At 56.7% G+C, this 24495-nt stretch overlaps 1 protein-coding gene and 4 non-coding genes across 6 annotated transcripts in view; 4 read left to right on the top strand and 1 right to left on the bottom strand.

The window, feature by feature from the left end:
• Window positions 1-17754, top strand: part of DHX37 (DEAH-box helicase 37) — a 30455-nt gene extending 12701 nt beyond the window's left edge. Inside the window, exons 7-27 of one of the 2 annotated variants that reach the window (XM_060170620.1) lie at window positions 1762-1858; window positions 2747-2860; window positions 5541-5642; window positions 5865-5979; window positions 6565-6660; window positions 6865-6947; window positions 7512-7644; window positions 8099-8175; window positions 8498-8730; window positions 10562-10673; window positions 12037-12143; window positions 12296-12484; window positions 12901-13025; window positions 13120-13236; window positions 14501-14673; window positions 15461-15575; window positions 15699-15836; window positions 16036-16130; window positions 16223-16296; window positions 16945-17042; window positions 17197-17754. In XM_060170620.1, the coding sequence (XP_060026603.1) occupies window positions 1762-1858; window positions 2747-2860; window positions 5541-5642; window positions 5865-5979; window positions 6565-6660; window positions 6865-6947; window positions 7512-7644; window positions 8099-8175; window positions 8498-8730; window positions 10562-10673; window positions 12037-12143; window positions 12296-12484; window positions 12901-13025; window positions 13120-13236; window positions 14501-14673; window positions 15461-15575; window positions 15699-15836; window positions 16036-16130; window positions 16223-16296; window positions 16945-17042; window positions 17197-17282 (2479 nt within the window). In that variant the 3' untranslated portion in view covers window positions 17283-17754. The remainder of the gene's footprint in view (window positions 1-1761; window positions 1859-2746; window positions 2861-5540; window positions 5643-5864; window positions 5980-6564; window positions 6661-6864; window positions 6948-7511; window positions 7645-8098; window positions 8176-8497; window positions 8731-10561; window positions 10674-12036; window positions 12144-12295; window positions 12485-12900; window positions 13026-13119; window positions 13237-14500; window positions 14674-15460; window positions 15576-15698; window positions 15837-16035; window positions 16131-16222; window positions 16297-16944; window positions 17043-17196) is intronic. The other variant, XR_009544357.1, reaches the window with a different exon arrangement.
• Window positions 17755-19189: 1435 nt separating this feature from the next.
• TRNAA-UGC (transfer RNA alanine (anticodon UGC)) lies at window positions 19190-19261 on the bottom strand. The gene has a single exon. It is a non-coding gene; the product is annotated as a tRNA-Ala (tRNA).
• A 248-nt stretch (window positions 19262-19509) lies between these two features.
• Window positions 19510-19581, top strand: TRNAD-GUC (transfer RNA aspartic acid (anticodon GUC)). The gene has a single exon. It is a non-coding gene; the product is annotated as a tRNA-Asp (tRNA).
• Window positions 19582-21566: 1985 nt separating this feature from the next.
• Window positions 21567-21639, top strand: TRNAF-GAA (transfer RNA phenylalanine (anticodon GAA)). The gene has a single exon. It is a non-coding gene; the product is annotated as a tRNA-Phe (tRNA).
• A 463-nt stretch (window positions 21640-22102) lies between these two features.
• Window positions 22103-22174, top strand: TRNAD-GUC (transfer RNA aspartic acid (anticodon GUC)). The gene has a single exon. It is a non-coding gene; the product is annotated as a tRNA-Asp (tRNA).
• The last annotated feature ends 2321 nt before the right edge of the window (window positions 22175-24495 follow it).

Raw genomic sequence — 24495 nt, 5'->3', positions numbered from 1 at the left:
GGCCGAAGGCAGGCAGGAGGTGAATAGCGTGGCCGGGTTAGTTTACAGCCCAGGTTTCCAGGAGGAAAGCCCTCTCCCGGCAGTAAGGCTGCAGGACTTGCCTCGGGAAGCAGTTTGAACACAGCATAGCCCTGGCCTGAGGGTGGCTCCGCGCCGTGTTGGTAACGCAGACGCCTGCGTCTCAGCCCAGACCGTCCAGTTCAGACTGGAAGGGGCGGCGTGTCCAGTGTGGTCTGACCTGTAGGGAATACCCTGGCGGCCCAGTGGTTAGGACTCCACGCCTTCACTGCCGAGGGCCTGGGTTTCATCCCTGGTCAGGGAACAAAGATCCCACGAGCTGCGCCACGCGGCCAAGGAGAAAGAAAAAAGAAAGCACAGAATCGTATAGAGGCAGAGTGCCCGCCATCCACACTGGCATCAGATGTTTACCGACCAGGACCTGCCATGGGTCAGGCCCGTCCTGGCTCTGGAGACAGAACCCTGCCCCCGCTGGGCCCAGCACGCAAACTGGGGAGCCTTGTTCTGTTCGCGTCTTAGGTGGGCGAGGCACCCCAGCTCCCCTCCCCGGTGGCAGCCACTACTGCACATTTCCTGTGGCTCCTCCTAGACAGTTGTGTGCACAGACAGGCAGTTCTGTGTGTCTGTATTTCTCGCTGTCTGGCTGCTGCGTGAATGGTTCATACGGTTCACGCCCTTCTGTATCTTTCTTGTGGCATTTCAATGCGTACCTTGAAAGTTACAGTACATACAAAGCTGCCCCTTTCATTCTCTTCAACTTAAATTTATTTATTTATTTATTTGTGGCTGTGTTGGGTCTTCGTTTCTGTGCGAGGGCGTTCTCTAGTTGTGGCAAGCGGGGGCCACTCTCCATTGCAGTGCGCAGGCCTCTCACTATCGCGGCCTCTCCCGTTGCGGAGCACAGGCTCCGGACACGCAGGCTCAGCGGCCATGGCTCACGGGCCCAGCCGTTCCGCGGCATGTGGGATCCTCCCGGACCAGGGCTCGAACCCACGTCCCCTGCACCGGCAGGCAGATTCTCAACCACTGCGCCACCAGGGAAGGCCAATTCTCTTCAGCTTTTTAGTGTAAAATCTTCAAGCGTGTACAAAAGTGGAGAGGCTAGTATGATAAGCCCCCACGTACCCGAGACCCAGTTTGGAGCAATTCTCAGGTCTTGCGTCATCTCAGCCTCAATGTTTCACTGTGCGGGGCTGAAAGATCATGAGTCTGGGGTTTTTTTGGGTTGTTTGTTTTCTTGGCCACGCCCCAAGGCTTGGGGAATCTTAGTTCCCTGACCAGGGATCGAGCCCGTGCCCCCTGCAGTGGAAGCGCAGAGTCCTAACCACGGGACCACCAGGGAAGTCCCTGGTTTGTTTTTTTTTAAGAATAGGATTCTGAAAACATAACTGCAGTACCGCCACTAAAGAGTGTATCATAACTCCAGAGTGTGCTCCGGTCCGTGTTCCCATTTCCCGGGTTGTCTCCTAAACAGCTTTTACAGTTGGTTGTTCACATCGGACTCCAGCCAGGGTCCGTGTGTGTGTTTGATTGACGTGCTCTTCACTTGCCCGTGACAGCTCCTGGAGAGGGAGGCGGGGTGGGCCTGTGTCCGGGCCTTGCTGGGGGAGCCGGTGGGCCCTCCCCTCGGCCGCCTGCCCAGCGGGGCCAGGCCTGCTCCTCTGCCCACCTTGGAGTGGCTGCACGGCTGCAGCCCCAGGCAGCTGCAGCTCTGGGGGACCGAGCCGTAGCCTGTGCCCACAGGGTCGTCTCCTATCAGATCCGATACGAGGGAAACGTGACTGAAGAGACCAGAATCAAGTTCATGACCGATGGCGTCTTGCTCAAGGAAATCCAAAAGGTTGGTTGCTCATCTGGTGTCACAAAGCAAGGCTGGTAAGCCTGGGGGCGGGGGGCTAGGCTGTCACCTGGGGTGTGAGCAGTGAATGTTGGCAAACCACTGTATTTACCACCGTGCTGCTGTGTGACCTTGTGCAAGTTACGCAACCTCTGTGATCCTTGGTTTCTCCATCTGCAAGCTGGTACCTTCCTCCTAATTGCTTTGAAGCAAAAATCGTGTGACACACGAAAGCACCTTAGCACACCACCTCGTAAGTGCTCGTGAAACGTGAACTTGTATTTTCAATGTGGTTTGGTTCACAGACTGTGTGTTAGCCAAATGCATACTGCTTCTCTTGGGCTGTATGACGTCCCCCGGGCAGGGGTCACTGGGAGAGCAGAGGTGACTCCTGCCTCAAGGCCACCTGGGACGGTGGCTGTGAGTGTGTTGTGGTGTCGATGGCCCCTTCCTGTATGGCATGTGCTGAGCTCTTGCCCCTGGTCCCCAGCCAGCATCCCCTCGTTCCTGTTTCCTGCCTGCCCTCCCCGCCCCATGGGCATCTGCATTTGGTAGCTCAGCTCTAAGAGATCGTAGCTGTCTTTTCTCTAGAAATTTCTCTGCCAGGGCCCAGGCCCCATGCTGTGTACTTTACAGATAGTAGTTGTCATCGAAACTTCACCATTGACCCCGTGAGATGGGTCCCGTTGTCCCATTTGACAGATGAAGAAAGAGGCCCGGGAGGTGAAGCAGCTGGCCCGGGGTCATAGGCCAGGACTCCCCGCAGGCCAAGCGCTCTCAGATCTGTGCTGGCTACCAGAGGGGCTCCTTGAGCAGGCACCTTGGGGTGCACAGTGACCCTGGGGTGCTCAGGCCCGGCTGGCTGGCCTCACCCCCGACCTCCCCTGCCAGGACTTCCTGCTGCTCAAGTACAAGGTGGTGGTCATTGACGAAGCCCACGAGAGGAGCGTGTACACTGACATCCTCATCGGCCTCCTGTCCCGCATAGTGTGTCTCCGGGAGAAGGTAGGTGAGGGTGCCGGGGAGCCCCGAGTCCCAGGCCACGGCTCCCACAGCCCACGGCGGTCTACACCCAGGCTGCTGCCGTGAGAGGGTCTCCCGGGACAGGACCCCCCAGGCCCGGTGCTGGGCTGCGGGTCTTGGTGTAAACAGACCTTGTGTGGTCCCTGTCCTGGGTCCAGCCTCATCCACTGTGACCCTTCCCTCTGTCCAGAGCAACAGGCTCAAGCAAGGAGACCGTGGTGGGCCAGGCTCCACTGCAGCCGGCTCTGAGACGCCAGCCGGGTCTTCAGAACCCGCAGCGCTGGTGGGGCCACCCAGCCAAGCCCTTACGCTCCACGTGCTCTGAGATGCTTGCCCTGCGCCCGGCCTGGGGTCTGCCTCTGCCTGCATCTCCCCCACGCCAGGTCAGGCAGGGGCGGACGTCAGAGGGCTGCTGCCCTGGGATGGGAGCTCTGTGGAGCAGTCCTGTGCTGGCCCCTGCCAGCCCCGCCGAGAGGTCAGCACTTCACCACGCCCAGAACCTTTATCAAGTAGACATCCGGTCTGTGTGTGCTGTGTGCCAGGCACCGAGCACATCACAGTGAACAGGACAGAGGCTCCTGCCTTTGTGGGGTTTCCATTTTCATGAGGGCAACTGACAGTAAGCAAACTCAGGAAACCTGTGAGCTGGTGACGGACAAAGCCGGGGAGAGGGGGCAGTGCCAGGCAGAAGGTGGAGGGTTGGTAGTGAGAGAAGACTCACTGAGAGGGTGACCTTTGAGTGGGGGGCTGGAGGAAGTGAGTGAGTGAGGAGGGGTACTGGTGGGAGGAGATTCTGAGAACTGAGAATAGCCGGTGCAAAGGCCCTGGGGCAGGTGTTATCCTGATATCTTGGTGGGGGGGGGTTGGGACTTTATTTTACATAATGGATGCCCTTACAGTGTACGATTCAGTGGTTTTTAGCATATTCAGAGTTGTTATATCATCACCACGATCGACTTTAAAATATTTCTGTCACCCTGAAAAGAAGCCCTGTGCCCTTTGGCTGTCACCCCGTCCTCCTGCACTCCCCCATCTCCAGGTGTCCGTCAGGGCACTTTCTGTCTCTGTGGATTTACCTAGTCTGGGTATTTCATGTAAGTGAAAAGACACAACATGTGGCCTTTTGTGACTGGCTTCTTTCACTTAGCACATTTTCACAGTTCATCTCCATTGTGGCCTGTGTCAGTGCTTCCTTCCTTTTCATGGCTGAGTCATCATGTGTGGAGGGACCACATTTCATGTATCCATTCATCTGTTGGAGGACAGTTGGGCTCTTTCCGCGTTTTGGCTCTCGTGAACGTCCGTGTCCGGGTCTCCGTGTGGACTTGTTTCCTTTCTCTTGGGTCTGTGCCCAGGAGCAGAGCTGCCAGGCCCCATGGGAGCTCTGCGTTTAACCATTTCGACCATCCCAGACCATCTTCCGCAGCGGCTGCGTCCCTTATGTTCCTGCCAGCAGGGTACAGGCTGCCAGTTCACGTCCTCGCCCACGCTTGGGACTTCCCGTGATTTTAGTCCTCGCCATGGTCTGGATTTGTGTGTTGAGGCCTGTCAGGCAGCCTAGGGTGGCGGAGCGGAGTGAGGGAGGTGGGGAGAACAGGAGATGCAGGGAGGTACGCGGGCTGGGGCAGACGGGGAGGTTGCTGCAGGAAGGAGACGGGGCCTTTGGTCTGCGCCGTGCCTCTCACCTTGGCTTCTGTTCGCCGAAAACGCTGAACTTCGGGGTTTGGACCTTACGAGCCTCAGAGGACAGCTTCCAAGGGCTTGAGAGCAGAGCCCGCCGGGGGCACAGTAGGTGCTGCCTAGGGGGCTGGGAACCAGGCACCCGCCACCGCAGTCACGTCGAGGGGGAGGGAGGGCTGAGACCACCACACCCATTGTGCCGGTGTGCCCGGTGGACCCCAGGCTCGGCCCTCCCGTCTCGTCTCACACCATCAGAGCTTGACTTGGAGGAATCTTTTTTTCATTCCTTTTGGCCACGCCGCACGGCTTGCGGGGATCTTAGTTCCCTGACCAGGGATTGAACCCACGCCCTCGGCAGTGAAAGCACTGAGTCCTAACTACTGGACCACCGGGGAAGTCCCTCGGGGCTATTTTTTTTTTAATAAATTAATTAATTTGTTTATTTTTGGCTGCACTGGGTCTTCGTTGCTGCGCGTGGGCTTTCTCTAGCTGCGGCGAGCAGGTCTACTCTTCATTGCGGTGCGCGGGCTTCTCATTGCGGTGGCTTCTCTTGTTGTGGAGCATGGGCTCTCGGCTCACGGGCTTCAGTAGTTGTGGCACACGGGCTCAGTAGTCGTGGCTCTTGGGCTCTAGAGCGCAAGCTCAGTAGTCGTGGCTCATGGGCTTAGTTGCTCCGCGGCATGTGGGATCTTCCCAGACGAGGGCTCGAACCCGTGTCCCCAGCATTGGCAGGCGGATTCTTAACCACTGCGCCACCAGGGAAGTCCCTTTGGGGGTATCTTAAGGGCTCCTTTAACAAGCCACTGCCGCCCACTTCTTTCTTAGATCTTTGGCAACCAGAAAGAGGATTGAGGATTGAGACGAGGTGGGGCTGGAGGGAGGCCAGGAGGGCAGGGCAGGTCTCCCCCAAGGGCTCCCCCTGCCCCCCATCAGTGTTCCTGACCCCGGGCGGCTATGGGTTCCCGGGTCTGTCGTCCCCCAGAGGCACTTGCCGCTGAAGCTGCTCATCATGTCGGCCACGCTGCGGGTGGAGGACTTCACCCAGAACCAGCGGCTCTTCGCCCAGCCGCCCCCCGTCATCAAGGTACCGCCCAGGCCGGGGTCTCAGGGTGCCGGGGGAGGCCGGGCCCCTCTGTCGACTGCGACAGAGCGCAGGACGCCTGCTGCGGGGGAGGTGGGTGGGATCGTAGCACCAAACGGAGACCTTCGTGGTCAGAGAGTTCAGGGAAGGGGAGGGCCCGGGCCTGGGCTCAGGTCACCCCTGACCCCCGACCCCGACCCCGTGCTTCCCTGGGCATCCTCGTAGGTCGAGTCCCGGCAGTTCCCGGTGACCGTGCATTTTAACAAGCGGACGCCGCTGGACGACTACAGTGGGGAGTGCTTCCGAAAGGTCTGCAAGATCCATCGCATGCTGCCCGCAGGTGAGGCCCCGGCCGGGAGGAGGCAGCGGGACTCGGGGTCACTCGGCCTCGCTGTGCCTCAGTGTCGTCACTGGTCCAGAGCGCTCACAGCACCTGCCCTGCCGTGTTCCGCCCCAAGGATCACGAGGCTTCAGGGACTAACTGGGTGGGGGGTGGGGGGGTGGAGGGTGCCTTTTGTCCCCACAGACACAGGGCAGGTGAACAGGTGCGTCCCACCTGAGTCTCACTCCTGACCCCCTCACAGTTCTCACCATATCCCCGTGGCACGTGCTCCATTAGTTCCGTTCACCAGGTGGTGGACCCTTGGGTTGCTCCCACTTCCCCGGAGGAGAGCTGCTTTCCCCGTGTTTTGGGCTCATAGCGGGGGATGGGATGCCGGCTCCCACGGCAACTGTTGAGCTCCTTGTCCCAGCGCCCTCGGTGTGCGGGCAGCTGCCCGTTGCTTGTCTGGGCCTCTGCAGCCCTGGCTTGATCAGCACTTCCTTGCGCCCCAGCTCTCAGATCAAGGCCTGGCACACGGTCACGGCCAAGGCAGCGTCTGCTGCGTGAACGAGCGGGTCACGGCGGGGCTGGTTTTCCCCACAGGCGGCATCCTGGTGTTCCTGACGGGGCAGGCAGAGGTGCACGCGCTGTGCCGCAGGCTGAGGAGAGCCTTCCCGGTCGCCAGGCCCAGGCCTCCAGGTAAGCCCAAGCTGAAGCCCCTCACCCAGGAGGCTGCGGGCGGTCAGCCTGGGCTTTGGAGCCTCCCCAGAGAGAGCCGGCCCTCTGCCCGCCTTCCCATCCCCTCAGTGCATGGTGATAGATGCAGTGACCCTAACCGGGACCCTGATGACCTGGCACCAGCCACAAGATGGCCTGCTCCCTAACTTGCTCATCTTTTCCCAGAAAAGGACGATCAGAAAGATTCGGTAGAAGAAACACGGAGGTTTAAGAAGTCGCAGGCTCGGGCGAGGAAGGCCAAGGCCACAGTACGTAGAGGCCGGAGGGGGCAGCTCAGGCTCTGCAGCCGCCTTGTCCATGTGGTGGCCGCTAGCCCTGTATGGCTGCACAGATATAAATTTAATTAAAACCAAATAAAATTAAGATTCAAGTCCTCAGTCGTGTTAGACACACCTGGGGCTGTGGGTGGCCTTGCTGGGCAGCAGGGGTCTAGAACCTTCCTGCCGTGGAGGGAGGGGTTGACTGGTGCCGCTCTGGAGGCTGCAGGGTGGGCTGCGACTTAAAACATTCCAGGCTCCCGGTACTGGGGGCCTGGAGGAAGTTTCTGGAAGGCCCAGCCCCGAGCCCTGAGCAGGGCCTGCGTGGATGCCCAGGGCAGTGGTCTCAGGGCTGCACGTGTGTTAGCTCATAGCGTCCTCACGGCAGCCCTTCGAGAAGTCCCGTGATCATCCCCAGCTCTTAGATGAGGACACCGACGCAGGACGGGGCCGAGTGACCTGCCCAGGGTCACGTGGCCGCAGGCGCTGCTCGCAATGCCGCTCTCTACGCAGGGTCCCTCGCAGCCCGCGGTGCTGATGTCTTGTTTACCGTAGATGCTGCCCCAGATCAGTTTGGACAATTACTCGGTGTTGCCAGCGGGCAGAGGTGACGAGGACAGGGAAATGGATGAGGAGTCCCTGGGCTCCGACCTGGACCTGGACTTAGGGGACGACGGGACGGACGGAGGTGGGACCCGCCGCGGCCTCTGCTCCCACCGCATGGGCTTGGGTCGAGCGATGGGCCCTCTCCAGCAACGAGCCCCAGGGGAGCTGGGGTTCCTGCTTGCTCTGCCCCCTGCTGTCCCCTGAGCTCCTGAAACCGCCTGACACAGAGGAGGCCCTCAGGTCTCTGTTGTGCCGGTTGTAATGGGGGCGCCAACCCCGGGTTTGGCTTTGCTGGGTGAACGCAGGCCTTGGGGGTTTGCGGGGGGGCAGAATCAAGCCCTTAGGGGTCCCCACACAGGGCCTGGGACTCTTCCGAGGAGGAGAGGCTGCAGCGTGGCTGGCTTTGCCGACCCTCTCTGCCAGTGCCCAGGGTTGAGCCCTGGCAGCGGGGCTGCAGGGGGGCCTCCCCGGCGGAGCGGGCAGGGTTGCTGGGCAGCAGGGGAGCTGGGAGCCGCAGGCCTCTGCCTCCCCTGCAGGTGAGCAGCCCGATGCCTCGCTTCCCCTCCGTGTGCTCCCTCTCTACTCTTTGCTGGCCCCGGAGAAGCAGGCGCAGGTAACCGTGCGGGGCCTGGGATGGATGCCCGGTGGGGAGCGCCCAAAGGCGTTGAGGTGGGAGCAGGTCGGGCGCCGGGTCACCCTCTCCGTCAGCTGTCTGATCAGCGCCCCAGACTTTTGAGAGGGTATTGGGATCTCCTGCTCGGAGGACGGAAACGCTTCCCTCATTTAGTTGGGGAGCAGTGGCCCAAGGCGAGGAGAGTCACCTCCAGGCCCTGCCCTGCCTGGCTGACTTCTTCTGACCTCTGTCCCACAAATTCTTCCCTGACTCTGGTGGGACAAAGGTCAATTTTATTGTTGCTCCCGTCCCCCCATCCTAGGTCTTCCAACCTCCCCCAGAGGGGACACGGCTGTGTGTTGTGGCCACCAATGTGGCCGAGACGTCCCTCACCATCCCAGGCATCAAGTACGTGGTGGACTGTGGAAAGGTCAAGAAGCGGTACTACGACCGTGTCACCGGCGTGTCCTCCTTCCGCATCACCTGGGTCTCCCAGGCCTCGGCCGATCAGCGGGCAGGACGCGCGGGCCGGACGGAGCCCGGCCACTGCTACAGGTGGGGCTCCCGGGGGCCCCTCCAGTGACGTTGGGGCCACTGTGCAGTGGTCACCCACCCAGGGGCGAGGAAAGGGGGGTCCCGTGTCCCGCTGGAAGCCGTCCTTCGCACCCCCTTTTCTGTTGGCTTTCAGGCACTTGTGTTATTTCTTTATTCTGCTGACGTCAGGCCCTGTGTTTATCAGCACCTCGATTTTTGTTTTGTTTTATTAACACCTTTTTTGAGGTAAAGTTCACATACCATAAAACTCACCATTTAAAGTGTGCAATTCTGTGGGTTTTAGTATATTTACAGTGTTGTGCAGCCATCGCCACTATTAATTTTTAAACGTTCTCTTCACCCCCAAAGAGACCGCATTTATCAGTTGTACCCATTAATCAGTTTCTCCCTGCATCTCCCTACCACTCCCAACCCACCAGCGCCCGGCAGCCACTCATCTACTTCCTATCTCTACGGACGTGCTCATTCTGGACATTTTCCCTAAATGGAATCGGACAATATGTGACCTTTCGTGTGTGGCTTCTTTCACTCAGCATCATGTTTTCAAGGTTCATCCACACTGTTGCCTGTGTCAGTGCTTCATTCCTTTTAATGGCTGAGTAACATGCATTGGCGTGGAGGGACCACATCTCACTGTCCATTCATCTGTGGATAGACTCTTGGGTTGCGTCCACATTTTGTCCACTGTGAATAGTGCTGCCGTGAACACTCATGTACAAGTATTTGAACGTCTGTTCCCCTGCCTCTCGGGTATATACCTAGGAGTAGAATTGCTGGGTTGTACGATGACTCTGTGTTTCACAATTTGAGGAACGACCAGACTGTTTTCCACGGCGGCTACTCCATTTTATCTATACATTCTCACCAGCAGCGTGCGAAGGTTCTAATTTCTCCACATCTCACCAATGCTCGCTATTTTCTACTTTATAAAAATGAAAGTACGAGGTGGTATCTCACAGTGGTCTTGGTTTGCATTTCTCTAATGATGTTGAGCATCTTTTCACGTGCTTACGGGCCATTTGTGTGTGTTCTCTGCAGGGATGTCTATTCAGATCCGTCATTTCTTTTTTTCTTTTTATAGTATTTGTTATTTTATTTTATTTACTTACTTGGTTGTGCCAGGTCTTAGTCGCGGTAGGCGGGCTCCATAGGCAGGCTCTTTAGTTGAGGCTCGTGGGCTCCTTAGTTGTGGCTCGTGGGCTCCAGAGTTGTGGCGTGTGAACTCTTAGTTGCGGCATGCACGTGGGATCTAGTTCCCTGACCAGGGATCGAACCTGGGCACCCTGCATTGGGAGCATGGAGTCTTAAGCACTGTGCCACCAGGGGAGTCCCTATCGTTTACTTTTTGGTCAGATGGTTTGTGTTTTGATTGGTGAGTTGTAAATGTTCTTTCTATAATCCTAGTGCTGGGTCCTTGTCAGAGGCATCATTGGGAAATATTTTCTCCCAGTCTGTATGCTGGGTTTTATTTGTTTGTTTTCAATAGCTGTATGCTGTTCTTTTCAACGTTGCTTTACGTTACAAAAGAAAAGAAAATCGAGAAACTATGCCAAGAAAACTCGTAAGCAATAAAGTAGTTAAAACGTCCCGAGTGCCGTGTGCCAGGCAGTTCTAAGCAGTCTTATGTGAAGATACCTGAAGTATCTTCACCAATCCCAACGGGGCAGCTGCTATGTTCGCCCATTTCACAGGTGAGGAAAGTGAGGCAGGAAGAGGGTAAACCCCTCGCCTAGTGAAGTGGTGGAGTCAAGATTCAATGCCAGGTAGCTGGGCTGAGTTTCTTCCTTATTCACTTAACATTTCCTAGTCTCTCGTGCTTCCTTCTGTTCAGACTGTATTCATCTGCGGTTTTCGGGGACTTTGAGAAGTTCCCCCCTCCTGAAATCACCCGGAGACCTGTTGAAGACTTGACCCTTCAGATGAAAGCTCTCAACATTGAAAAGGTCAGTTGCAGCCCTAGCCCTGCCATCACCCCACTGATCTGCCAGGGTACCTGTGTCCGATCTGGGGGGCAAGGGCGACCCCAGCCCCTCACGGGCTGTTCCTCCTTCCCTGCGGCCCAGGAAGCTCGAGGAGCTGAGCCCTGTGGTGCTTGCCCAGCCCCCTGCCGGTTTCTTGTGGGCCCCCCACCTCCTCAGTGCTGCGCCCACTGAGTGTGTCCAGGGGTGCCCGCCTCTGCCCTGCTGCGGGAGGGCTGGCGCAGGCAGAGAGAACCGCCCCCATCAGCAGTCAGTCCCAGCCCTCGCTTCCCCGCAGCCCCTGACACCCACGAGGCTGCTTTCTCGCTGTCCCTACGGATTGTACATTTTGGACGTTTCATAAAAAGGGAATCATATGATATTTGTCCTTTTTTGTCTGGCTTCTTTCACTCAGCATCGTGGTTTGTTTTTTTCGGGGTTTTTTTTAGCCAATGTAAACTTCATTTATCAGTTCAATACACAGTAAGATGATAGAAAAGATAGGGTCATGCTTTTCATTGCTAAAAGTTTTTACATTAGTTATGTTTGGTATTTTATTTTCAGTGTCAAAGAACCTAGCTGACAGTTTGAATCAGAGTCAGTTTATTTCAGCAAATATTATAAATCGATACCTGTTTTATATTTCTGTTGTTTGGACCATCCACAGCTGAACTTAGCAGCGTTGTGTTTTAAAGGTTCGTCCACACTAGCACGTGTCAGAATTTCGTTCATTTTATGACTGAGTCACACTCCATCGTAGGGATGGACGCTGGTTTATCCACCTATCGATGGATGTCTGGGTTGTCCCCACCTTTCGGCTGCCGTGCCTAGTGGCGCTGTGAACATCTGTGTACAGATGTTTATTTTAATGCTTGTTTTGAGTTGGTCACTCTAAGGTGCCACCCCCCCTGACCCCGGTCACTCCCCGTCCCTGATCTATCCCCTGATCATCTCACTGTCTGGGCACATTTTCTCCTGTGATGACGTTTATTCTCGTGTGTACTCACGGGTCGTCTGCGGCCCCTTCTGGCTGAATGAAAGCTCAATGGAGGCTGAGTCCTTGTCTTGTTTTTCTCTATCTCCATCGCCAAGAACAGCGTCTGGCGCACACGAGGTGCTCAGTACATGCTTCTGAGTGAGTGGATGATGTGAATGAATGAAGGAAGAGGGCCGGTGGAGTTTCCCCGGCACGTGGACTTTGCGTGTGTCCAGGCCCCCGTGTCCCATGTTCTGAGTGTGAGTGGTGCTTGGAGGGCAGGCGGTAGGAGCCCCGTCCTCCTGCCAGGCCTGGTCCCCTGCTTCCTCCTCCGCATTCACCTGTCTCCTGCCATGTCTCCCTGTGTCCCAGGTCATCAACTTCCCCTTCCCGACGCCCCCGTCCGTGGAGGCCCTCATCGCCGCCGAGGAGCTGCTGATCGCACTGGGTGCCCTGCAGGCGCCCCCAAAAACAGAAAGGTAGGGCAGGAGCTCGGGGGAAGTGGGGAGCCCAGGTCCCGCCCCGTTCCCTGCCCTCTCCCCTCTCCCAAGCTGACGGAGCACCAGGCCTCTTGGTCCGAAGGCTTCTCGTGGAGCCTTCCCCGCACCCATCACAGACCTCCATCCTCCAGGGTGAAGCAGCTGCAGAGGTCCCGGTGGAGCTGCCCCATCACTGAGCTGGGCAGGACCATGGCCACGTTCCCCGTGGCACCGCGCTACGCCAAGATGCTGGCGCTGAGCAGGCAACACGACTGCCTGCCGTACGCCATCACCATCGTGGCTGCCATGACGGTCCGGGAGCTGTTTGAGGAGCTGGACAGGTGGGGGACGGGGGCTGGGCGTTCGGGGGCTGCCTGCCCTCGGCTGAGCCACGATGTGGAGCCTCCTGGGGCATCACTGACCTGTTGAGTGGTCTTGTGCGAGACCCTCGCCCGTCCTGCGCCTGGCAGTGTTCTCATCTCTACCGATCTCTGTTTCTGTTTTTGTTTTTGTTTTTGGCCGTGCTGTGTACCTTGTGGGATCTTAGTTCCCTGACCAGGGATCAAACCCATGCTCCCTGCAGTGGAAGCGCAAGAGTCCTAACCACTGGACCGCCAGGGAATTCCCACGATCGTGGGCATGTTGATCAGTGACCCCACCAGGCATTTTGGGGCTCACCCTGGGTAACTGGCGTGTTCCCTGCCTCTGCAGCCGTGTGCGGCCAGGGCAACAGCCTGGGTGGTGTGTGTGTTCGCAGGCCAGCTGCCAGCGACGAGGAGCTCGCCAGGCTGAAGGGCAGGCGGGCCCGGGTAGCCCAGATGAAGAGGATCTGGGCGGGGCAGGGAGCCTCTCTGAAACTCGGGGACCTTATGGTGCTGCTTGGTGAGTGCCCTGCGTGGCGTGGAGTGTGGCTGGTGGGGAGGTCACGCGGGGTGGGACGGGGCAGCGAGAATGAGTGACGCCCCCCCATCCACAGGCGCCGTGGGAGCCTGCGAGTACGCGGGCTGCTCTCCCCAGTTCTGTGAGGCCAACGGTCTGCGGTATAGGGCCATGATGGAGATCCGGCGCCTGAGGGGTCAGCTGACCACTGCGGGTACGGCCCTGCGCCCGGCAGAGAACTTGACCCCGTTGACGTTTAAAGTCGCTTTTGAGCGACGTCACCCATGTACAGTCGACCTCCGTTATTCACAGAGTCCACATTTGCGAATTCACCTATTCGTTAAAATCTGTTTTAGTGCTCGCCACTTTGGTGGTCCTTCGAGGACATGCACACGAGCAGGGCAGTGACATGTGCACGCTCTCCCGTCAGGCTGTCTGTCCGTCTCATCCTTTCCTTGATGACATCCCTCTCGTCACCCTTTGTCCCGGCTCTGGCCTGGACCAACTGCTGGCTGCACCTCCTGCCCAGCAGCCTTGTGCAGGGGTCCCTGCTCCTGAGTAGGGTCCGGCCCTGGTTTGCTTCTCCAGCAGTGGAAGGGGCCCCTCTTGTTGGAGTCGGGGAGCAGCGGACGGTTCAGCCCCTGCTTTCCGCTCCTGTTGGTCTGAGTGGTGGTGGGGACCGGACCCGTTTGAAGCCACATCAGGGCTGGGCGTGGGTGGCAGGTCCTCTGCGTCCTGTCCGTGTTCTGCCTTCTTCCTGTTTCTTTCCTCTACTCTCGCTTTTTAACAACATAGGTGTCACTGAAGGTTTTGTAGGGAAGACAGATTTACATTGCAAACCTCAGAACAGAAAGCCCTGGACTTCCCCGGCGGTCCAGTGGTTAGGACCCCATGCTTCCACTGTAGGGCCACGGGTTCGGTCCCCAGTCGGGGAGCTAAGATCCGCAAGCCCACTCTCCCCACCTGCGTCCCCCGTCCTGCTCCTGTCGTTTTGTCCCTGCCGCCTCCTCCCGCCACAAGCAGCAGGGCCCAAAGCCCCACCTCCTTTCTCCCCACCTGCCAAGTGTTCCAGAGCTTCAGATCCTTCTCATGCAGAAGAAGGAGGCCTCGCCCTGCGTCTCGCGCCTGGGCTCAGCAGCGCAGGGCCCTCGAGGGGAGAGGTGGCCTCCACACTTGTCCTGCTCAGAGAGCGTGCCTCGTCTGTCACGTCTCCTGGCTGGGCGTGCTCCCTGCCCCAAGGCCGACAGGGAGTCAAGTGCGGGCTCTCGCGGCAGCACGGTCCGCTGCCCGCAAGGGAATTGGGGTTTCGTCCCGAGGACGAGGCAGGCATGGGTGTGGGTGGGCATCCTCGGTGGACGGGGGCCGAGATGCGCAGGTCGCTGAGGCCAGAGCTCCGAGCTGATCAGCGTGGGGCCTTCCAGAAGGCCGGGCGGAGCCAGCCCCCGCCTCGCCTTCCTCACGCCTCGGTCTGCCCCCAGTCAACGCCATGTGCCCCGAGGCCGGGCTCTTCGTGGACCCCAAGATGCAGCCGCCTTCCGAGAGCCAGGTGACCTACCTGCGGCAGATCGTGACGGCCGGCCTGGGTGACCACCTGGCCCGCAGGGTCCAGAGTGAGGACCTGCTGGACGACAAGTGGAAGAACGCCTACAAGGTTGGACGCTGGCTCAGGGATGGGCAGCAGGGCAGTCGCTGCGCCCGGGCCCCCCGCCCTCCCTGCCCTCCGTCTCACGTCCTGGCAGCTGGGGCACTCCAGACGCCCAGCTCTGGGCAACGTCAGGACGCCTGTGAGGGGCAGCCGGGGGGACCCTTGGGTGTGGGTGGGCCTATCCTCCTGGGTCACGGGTCCCGCTGCCTCTGGGAAGGCCCCACCCAGGGCCAAGGTGGGGTGACGGTGCAGCCGCTTCTCCCTTGGGCGTGAGCTTCACCCCAACTTCACTGAATGGAGATAGAAGCACATCTCATACAACTGGCCGCTGTAAAGTGTACAATTCAGGGGGTTTTAGTCCATTCAGAGTTGTGCGCCCAGCACCACAAGTAATTTCAGAACGTGTTTATTATCCCAAAAAGACTCCGGATAGCCATTGTGGTCACTCCCCATTTTCTCTTGAGTCTCCCCACCCCGTGAATCTGTTCTCTGTCTCTACGGATTTGCTGTTCTACGCGTTTCACACGAGTGGGATCCTCCACTGCGTGGCCTCTTGGACTGGCTTCCTTCGCTCAGTGCTGCGCTTTTTGGCGGGTCGCGCTGCTGCCCGTGTCAGTACCTCTCACGGCAGGGTACGCGCTCCGTCGGCGGACACTCGCCGCCAGGGTGGCCGTTCGTCGGTTGACGGATGCTCTCCTTTCCTGGCTGAGGGTGTGACTGGATTCAGGGGGTCAGCCTCACCTGGCGCTCACGCATGCCCCAGGCTCACGCCCACCCGCCGTCTCTCTCGCAGACCCCCCTCCTCGACGACCCAGTCTTCATCCACCCCAGCTCCGTGCTCTTCAGGGAGCTCCCCGAGTTTGTGGTCTACCAGGAAATTGTGGAGACCACCAAGATGTACATGAAAGGTAGCGCAGCTGGCCAGCCCCTCGCCTGACCCGCGTGGCTCTGGTGAGCCGTGTCGCTGGGCCCTTGAGGGGAGAACCCACGAGCCTTCGCCGAGCCCCCACCCCTTCTTTCCGGGCCCCCAGGCGTCTCGACGGTGGAGGTGCAGTGGATCCCGGTGCTGCTGCCGTCTTACTGCCAGTTTGACAAGCCCCTTGAGGAGCCGCCCCCCGCCTACTGCCCCGAGAAGGGGCGGGTGCTGTGTCACCGGGCCAGTGTGTTCTGTGAGTCGGCGTGACTTCCCGGCGGCCTTGGGCTCCACTGGACACGTGGTCCCGCCTCCCGCGTGCCCTGGGCGGTGTGTGTGTCCTGCGCCGTGTCATCCCAGGCTGCGGGCCCCCTTGGCAGGCGGGGAGGGGACTGGCAGGGGAGGATGGCGTGGGGCTCCATCGTGGCCCCTGCTCACCGGCTCACGCGCCCCAGGTCGCGTCGGCTGGCCGCTCCCCGCGGTCCAGGTGGATTTTCCGGAAGGCCTCGACTGCTACAAGCACTTTGCCCAGGTTCTGCTGGAGGGGCAGGTAGGCGACACAGCTCCCTCGGCGCCTTCCTTGGCACCTCGGGTGGGACGTGAGCCCCAGATCTCTCACCCCATCCTGTGGTCTCTCCCCAGGTCTTCCACAAGCTGGCCTCGTACAAGGGCTGTTTGCTGTCCAGCCCCAGCACGATGCTGAAGACGTGGGCCAGGTACAGTCTCTCCCGGGGGCGTCGGCTCCGCAGGTGGTGGTGGAGGGAGCTGAGACTAGTGTCCTGGGGCCGCCATAACAGACCCCACCCACTGAGGGCCTTAGGACGACAGGAGTCTCTTCTCTCGTGGCACTCCTGGGGACTCGGGGTGAGGCTGTGGGTCCAGGAGCCCCTGCCAGCCAAGTTCTCCAGCCAGCACTTGGTTCTGAGCATCCGCTCTGTGCCAAGCACATCCTCGTGTTAGGGTCGAGCCATGACCCTGTCCCGTGGCATGTCCCAGGGCAGGGAGGTTGTCCCCAAACAGAACTAGTACAAGTGGCGGGAGTGGCACAGCTACGAAGGGTCAAAGCAGGATGTGGAGGTGAGGCGGCGGGCGGGCGGGCTCAGTCAGGAAAGGCTGACAGGGCTGCGAGCCGGGCAGGAGTCTGGAGGAAGGTTCCAGATGGACAGGCACCGTGTGTGGGAGCAGCCTGGGCCGGGCGGGTCAGAGGTAAGTGGTGGGAGGCGATGGAGTCTGGATCCTTCGATCCGGCCAGCACCTCCAGCCTGCTGGAGGGAAGGGGACTTCCTGCAGTTCCTGGGCAGGCCTGGCAGTGGTACCAGCATGTGGGCCTCATGACGCCCCACGTCCTGCCTCCCCACCCGCAGGCTGCAGCCCAGGACAGAGAGCCTCCTGAGAGCCCTTGTTGCTGAGAAAGCCGACTGCCGAGACGCCTTGCTGGCTGCTTGGAGGAAGAACCCCAAATGTGAGTCTGACCAGGAAGGGTGCCCCGTGGCGAGGGCATCGTGGGGGGACAGGGTGGGGCCACCGAGGGAGCCCAGGCTTAGTGGGAGGGTGTGCCCTGCGGCAGGCGGGCGGGCACAGAGCCGCTCTGACCGTCCTCCCTCCCACCCCTGCAGACCTGCTGGCCGAGTACTGTGAGTGGATCCCGCAGGCCGTGCACGCCAACGTCGAGAAAGCCTGGCCGCCCACTGCTGACTGCTGACCCGGTGCCGACCTGCAGGGCCGAGGACTGGCCTGCGGACCCAGGGGGCTGGCAGTGGCCGGTGTCCGCCATGGGCACCCTGACCCCAGACTGCGCCCAGCAGGCAGGTGGAGCCCCTGGACACCCGTGGTCGTCTTGGCTCGGTTCTGGGCACAGCTCGCTGCCGCCCTGCACAGTCCCACACGGGGTGGCTTTTGTAACTCTTTATTACAGGGTGGGTCATGGTTTCATCTCCCATGCTGATCTTGCTTTAAACGTGCTCTGTGGACGACATTAGTCCCTTGTAGAGCAGCAGGCGATCACGGGCCCTTCCTCCGCTCCCTGTTCCCTGCGGCTGTGGTGCACCCTGCCCACAGCCAGCGAGGTCTGCCAGGGCTCCCGCCGGCTCCTGTGGAGTGGGCGTCCCCTCCCCGGAGTCAGCTCCCCGCTGGCTGCGTTGCTGTAATAAACCTTGACTGTGACAACAGGTGTATACCGCGTCTCCTGAGTTCTTTGGGCCAACCTCTGAACATGGGGGTGGCCCGGGGACAGCCTGCACGTGCGCGTACACACACGTACGTGGAGACTAGTTTGGATGGATGCTCATGAGCGTGTTAGTGGTAATCCTGTGGCGCCGTGAGCCTGTAGACGTTGATCATTCTTCTCATTTTTACTTAGGTATTTTTCCTGAATCCGTTTGTGTTAATATCAACACATAAATTCGGGAATTTCCTGGTGGTCCACTGCAGGGGGCACGGGTTCGATCCCTGGTTGGGGAACTAAGTTCCTGCAAGCCGCGCAGCACAGCCAGAAAAGTAAAAAATAAACACAAATTCTGTAATATAAACACACACGTAAGACAAAACAACAGAGAGACGTGTTTAATATTCCAAAACTATTCACTTTCTCCACAGCCTAGCTACTAACCCTACTGTTCCCCCAAACTAGGCGGTCTCCCCTACCCCACTCCCCCCGCGTTTAAGCCATCTGCAAGGTGTTGTTAGTCCACGTCCGGGATGTGTCCAGAAGCCCCTCGTGTTCCCCACTTCCCCTGCTGTGCGCTTCCAGCGAGCCTCCAGCAGCTCCCGCTTGGGCCACGGCAGTGGCTTCCTAGCGGGTCTCATGTCCACTCTTCCCGCCTATGGTGGACTCCACATGGCAGCCAGAGGGAGCTGTTTTAAAACCTAAGTAAATCACGTCATTCCCCTGCAACAGGCCTTCCAGTGTCTTGAAAGATTCAACCCTCTCCTTCCCTCATTCATTAACCCTGCACAGGGCTTTTTTCTGTCCCCTCAATGCAGATTCCTCCCCCTACCCCCCTTCAACCTCAGGGCCTTTGCACCTGCCATTTCCCCTTTCTGCAGACAGGCCCCCCTGACACTTCATCTGCGGCAGCCTCCACGTCCTCCCCCTTTAGTCTCCATCTCATCACAATTACCGTATTCATAAAGCTCATTGCTACTTGCTTATTGCTGGTTACCTAGACTGGAATACTGAGGACAGGAGGGCTGAGAAACCTTGCCCGGGGTATCCAGGGATACAAGGGTACTTGACGCTACCTGAGCACACAGTAGGCGCTCGATGTGTCCACATTTCTTGGCACTAGGTGCTCAGGAGTTACGGAATGAATGGACAGTTGCAAAACCCTCCTTAGAAATCCAGTGTTTCCTAACTGCTTGATGACGTGAGTCACTAGGAGTGTTTGTTTAAAAACGCAGCCCACTGCTGACCTGAATCCGAATCTCCAGGGGAGAGGACACGGGCATCTGTGATTGAGACCAAGGGCGTTTGACTAGCGTCGCCCTCTCCAACGGAGCTCCCTTCTTAAGCCAGCTGATGCGGGGGCTTTGGGTCCCCTTCCCTGCTTTGCCTTCTGGTCGTGTGGCTGTGATCCAGACGGGGAAAAACTTAATTCTAAGCGAAAAACATGGAGATGCCGGGGATTGAACCCGGGGCCTCATACATGCAAAGCATGCGCTCTACCACTGAGCTACATCCCCAGACCCGCAGACCTGCGTGCTGGAAGTGAGGATATAGGAAGTAGCGACTTCGCTCCTCCACGTCTCTTCCGTTCTAGTGGCTCAGCGCCTTCAGAGACGCAAGTAAGTCTTTCCCGTCCCAGGAAGCCCACCAACCAGGGGCGCGCGTCACTGCGCCCGTGGAGACCAGTGTTCGGAGTAGATGGGTGTAGCAGCCGAAGAATGGTGTTTCTTTATGGGTTTGGCGGGAGAACCCGTGCCGCGGCTCATCCTCGTTAGTATAGTGGTGAGTATCCCCGCCTGTCACGCGGGAGACCGGGGTTCGATTCCCCGACGGGGAGGCTGCGTGATCGTTTTAACTCACTCCAACACACACACAAGATATTTGGGGCATCTTCTCCGAAATGATATGACTATGATAGACAGATATGCGTGGAAGCGTGTAAATTTGGTTTTCGGAATACGTCCATTTCCTCAAGAAGAGAGTGGAGGATACTGTATACTCAGCCATGAGCACTATAGGCTCCCTTCTGTGTAAGAATAAATATACATAGTGAGTATATTCGTATTTATGATCGGATTACAGCCACAACTAGAGCGAACTAGCTCCCATCATGCACCAGGCAGTATTCGTAAGCGCTTTACAGGTGTGCACCCACAATAAGCCTAGGAGGGGCTATTTTATCACATCAGACAGATGAAATGCAGGCACAGAGCGTGGATCCAGTAACTTGTCCGAGGTCACATGAATCAGTCTGGTCTAGACCCTGGTTACTTCCGGGGAGAAGGACTGGGATAAGGTGGGAGTGACTCTGCCTTTCCGTTCGGTAGTTTTCTGGACTGTTTGAATTTTATTTTATTTTTTTTTCGCTCTCCTTCCCTTCCTTCCTTCATTTCTTCCTTACTCGATTTTTATCACATTGGTACACTTAGTTTTTCAAGAACTACTGACTACGCTTTCGTGAAAAGCAGCAGTAGGGTCCCCTGCTGTATCCCCTTGCTCCTGAAGGAATTTAGGACATCCCGTTTTGGTGTACTGTTTATTTTGAGCTGTCAGCACCTCACTGGTCTCCTTGCTGCCACTTGAGCCCCTCCTGTCCATTCTCTATACAGCAGTCAAGGGAGACTTTAGGAGGTAAATCATATCACTCACTCCCCAGCAGCTTTCCAACACAAGAGAAAGTACAAACACTTCACCGTGGCTTTCAAGGCCGGCACGATCTGGTCTCTGCCCACCTCTTTGTCCTCGCCTCCTATCTTCTGTCCCCTCACCCTCTTCACCTCTTCCACGCTGACTTTCTTTCCATTCATATAACTAGCCGGACTCTGTTTCAGCCTCAGGGCCTTTGCATCAGCTGTTGCCTCTTTTCCAGAGGCTCTTCCCCCAGCGGGCTCTTCATCCTCCAAGTCTTCTCAGCACTCTCTCCTTCTCTTACTGCCCCATCCCAGGTGTTCCATCCCATCACTACCATTTATTTTGCTTCTTAGCATTCCTATTAAGACGAACTATTTTGTTACTGTATTTGTGACTGGGTTACAGGGTCATTAGGTGCTTAGCAAACGCTTATTAAATGACTTCACATCATGAAGGACGTCCACGCTTGTTCATCCTGTCCCAGACGACACTCCCCAGCCACCCATCTCCCAAAGGGCAGGGAAGCAGAGAGAGCCAGCCTGGATGCCGACCTGCTGAATTCCTCATGCCTTGAAGCTGAGCAGTTGCCACAGGTGGGGTGGCCATGCTTGGAGGCCGGATCTCAGTCACTGCCCCAAGGAAAGCCCATACGGCCTCCCACATGCCCTGGCGTGGTCAGCATCCCTGCCATGCCTTGGGCTGCTTGGTGAGCTGCACCCAAGGGGAGACCTTGTTCAGTTGCGCAGAGAAGGGAGCCTGAGAAAGCGGAGCTCTGAGCCAGGTAAGATTCGTTCTTTCCTTAATTCAGCAAATATTTTTAAGCACCTATTAGGTGCCAGGCACTGTTGTCGGCCTTAAGCGATACAGCAGTGACAGAGGCTGATGAGTTCCCTGCCCATCGTGGGTCTGTCATTCTAGCCGGGGGGGGGGGGGGGGGACAGATAATGGACAAGGAAAACAATACCTAAGCTAACAGTAAACAATAAAGGGCTGGGGTCGCGTAGGGAGGCGTGATCAGGGAAGGCTTCTCGGAGGCGGTGGCTTTGAAGGACGAGAAGAGGCGGGCACGGGGCGAGCCTGGCAGGCATGCGTTCCTGCCGACCCTGGTTCCTCAGCAGCGGATCCTCAGATCGAGGACCCAGGGCCATTAGACGACGAGGAGGCCGGAAGCGGAGGTTAGCGGCAACAGTAGCCGAAATAGCTCAGTTGGGAGAGCGTTAGACTGAAGATCTAAAGGTCCCTGGTTCGATCCCGGGTTTCGGCAACTTAGTTTTTCTTCCCATGTGTCGGGGGAAAACAAAACAGACAAAATGATTCTTTCAAATGAATAAAGGGGTTTCATTTTCTTTGTTTAAAACATCTCCGAGCAGTATCGAAGGGAAGCCAGAGGGTATGGGAACCTCTTTACAACTCCCCAACTGGAAAAATCCGACAAGACCAAGAGTTCCTTAACTCCGTTTCTTTCACTTCATAGGCATTTAACCTCTGTTAGATGTCTGTTAGTTAATTTTTGCTGTTTACTAATTTTTGCTCTCTGAACCCTCACGGCTAAATCATGGACCAGGGAGGAAAAGTATTCTTTAAGATGGAATTAAATAAAGTGGGATTTTTCCTTCTTTTGTTTTGTAGGAAAAGATGAAATATTTAACCTTTTGGAACATGTGACCATTTGGGGAACGCTGAATGTACCTTTAAGAGGAGAGCCGAAAGGCAACTTACAGAGCTCGTCCTCGTTAGTATAGTGGTGAGTATCCCCGTCTGTCACGCGGGAGACCGGGGTTCGATTCCCCGACGGGGAGACGCGATCTCTTTTCGAGCTGTAGTACATTTTCTCATTTCTCTTCCAAACAAATAACTTTCATAAAAATTCCTTATTCTTTGAAGGAATCAACCTGGCAGGCAAGCGAGATTTGCACCGGCGGTTGTCTATCATCCGCTTGGTCTTAGTCACGGACGAGCGTCCTCCCGTCACATGGTTACAAGAAAGAAAAAAGGCAAAGTTCTCACGTTGAAGTGGAATTTTCCACTTTCTGCATGCCACAGCGCCGCTGTCAAGTGTTTGATTTATATAATGATCTCCCAGAATAAAACTGTCAACTCCTAAGGCCAGGAAATGCTCATTCGCCTGCAAATTTTTTTTTTTTTTTTGCAGCAAATATTTCGTCTTCTTATGTCTTGCACTGGCCCAGAGGTTGGCCCTCAGAAAATGTCTATGGATTTGAGACAGGAGGTAGGGTGAGTCTAAACTGGACGGTTTTTTTGTCTTACTTCAGTTGCAGACTCAGCTTCCTGAACATGCCTATATCACCCTTCCCAGGCTCCTAGTCTTCATTCATTTATTTGTCTGTTCATTTATTTTTTTTCACATTAATTCCATACATATTTACTGAGTGCTTATTATGCGCCAGGCACTGTTCAAGGCTCAGGGGATAGAGCAGGAAACAAAACAGGCAAGGCTCTGCCCTACTGAGCTTAGGACCAAGGCATGGACACAGACAATCAGCAAATTGTATAAAAACAGGTTCTGAGAGTGATAGATGCTATGGAGAAAAAACAAATCGAAGTGATGCGATAGCGAATGCATGGGATTCACAGGTCCCTTCTTTTTTTTTTTTTTTTTTTTTACTTTTTTTTTAAATTAAAAAAAAATCTTGGCCACACCGTGCAGCATGCAGGATCTTATTTCCCCGACCAGGGATCAAACCCTCAGCCCCTGCAGTAGAAGGGCAGAGTCTTAACCACTGGACCGCCAGGGACGGCCCCATAGGTCCCTTTAGAGAGGTGGCCAGGAAGGCCTTCCTGAGGACCCCGCCAATGAAAAGAAGCCAACCATGAGGAGATCTGGGGAACAGCTTTCCAGACAGCGGGAAAGGCAAGTGCAAAGGCCCTGAGGTGCATAGCAGCCTGGTCGCCTGAGGAACAGCTAGGAGGCAGGTGTGGCTAGAGTGCCCATAGAGAGGAGCAGGAGCGTAAGGGAGGGACGTTATGGGGGGTCAACAGAGGCCAGATCACCGAGGGCCTTAAAGGCCAGAGTTAGGAGCATGGATTTGATTCTAAGTTTTACGCAGAAAGCAAACATAATCGGGTTTGTTTGGAGCAATCAGGAGCACCTGCTGAACTGACTACAAGCCCTCAGCTCGCTCCCGAACCACGTCCAAAATACCACCACTTATGTTGCCGTCCTTCTTCCGTTCTGTGGCTAAGGTCGCTTGCTCTCATGGCTGCCCTCTGGAGCTAGAACGATAAGGAGAGAGGATGGCTTTCAACGGAGCCCCATTCCACAGCTCACCCCATCGCCCTCCTGCTCCTTTCCTGTTTCACCCAAACAGTATCAGCAAAGCGTCAGTTCACACACGGGGTGAATATGAGAAGTAGTAGGTCTTCGCTGGAGTTCATATAATAACAGCATTTTTAATAATGGGAACTGGCATTTCAGAGCACGGGCCTCGTACCAGGCACTGTTCTACACCTTCTCTGTGTAACTCATTCAGTGGTCACAACCACCCTGTGAGGAAGTTACTATTCAAATCTCCATTTCACAGGTGAGGCCCAGAGAGGTGAGGTAATGAAATCACAGCTGCTGGGTCCAGTGTCCCGGGCACCAGCTCATTTGGGACTTGACTATGAGGGGTTTCAGGTACAGGCAGGCTGTAAGGGAGATGATTAGTTAAAGACTGAGGTGGCAGTGTATTTTGGGGTGCGTTCTCCACATCATAGTAAAGTGACTCTATTTCTTGCCAGGAAATCTCAAGTGCTGGTGGAAAGAGGCGTAGCCTCAGTTTTTGGTGTCTCCTTGTCTCTCACCGAACCAGTGAGTGGCACCTTGATGACTTGAGGGACACTCCATAGCATTGTGACTTCTCTCCCCTTGGGGAGCACTCTGGAAAAGAGGTGCTAATTGACAGCTAAGGAATGGCTCTTTTCAGTGAGCTATCTCACGGAGATTCCTTCCTTCCTCAGCGTTTTAGTGGGGGTGGATCTGTTTTTTTTTTAGTTTGCTGTTTTTTTTTTAATATACCTTTTTTAATTGAAGTGTTGCGTTAGTTTCAAGTGTATATATGTATATATTCTTTTTCAGATTCTTTTCCACTGAGGGTTCATGTTGACATTCAGAGCTCTT

Source organism: Lagenorhynchus albirostris, chromosome 14 (assembly GCF_949774975.1).
Source record: "Lagenorhynchus albirostris chromosome 14, mLagAlb1.1, whole genome shotgun sequence".
In the NCBI taxonomy this organism is placed as follows: domain Eukaryota; kingdom Metazoa; phylum Chordata; class Mammalia; order Artiodactyla; family Delphinidae; genus Lagenorhynchus; species Lagenorhynchus albirostris.
The sequence above is the reverse complement of the archived record's forward strand: the minus strand, read 5'-3'. Positions and strand labels throughout refer to the sequence as shown.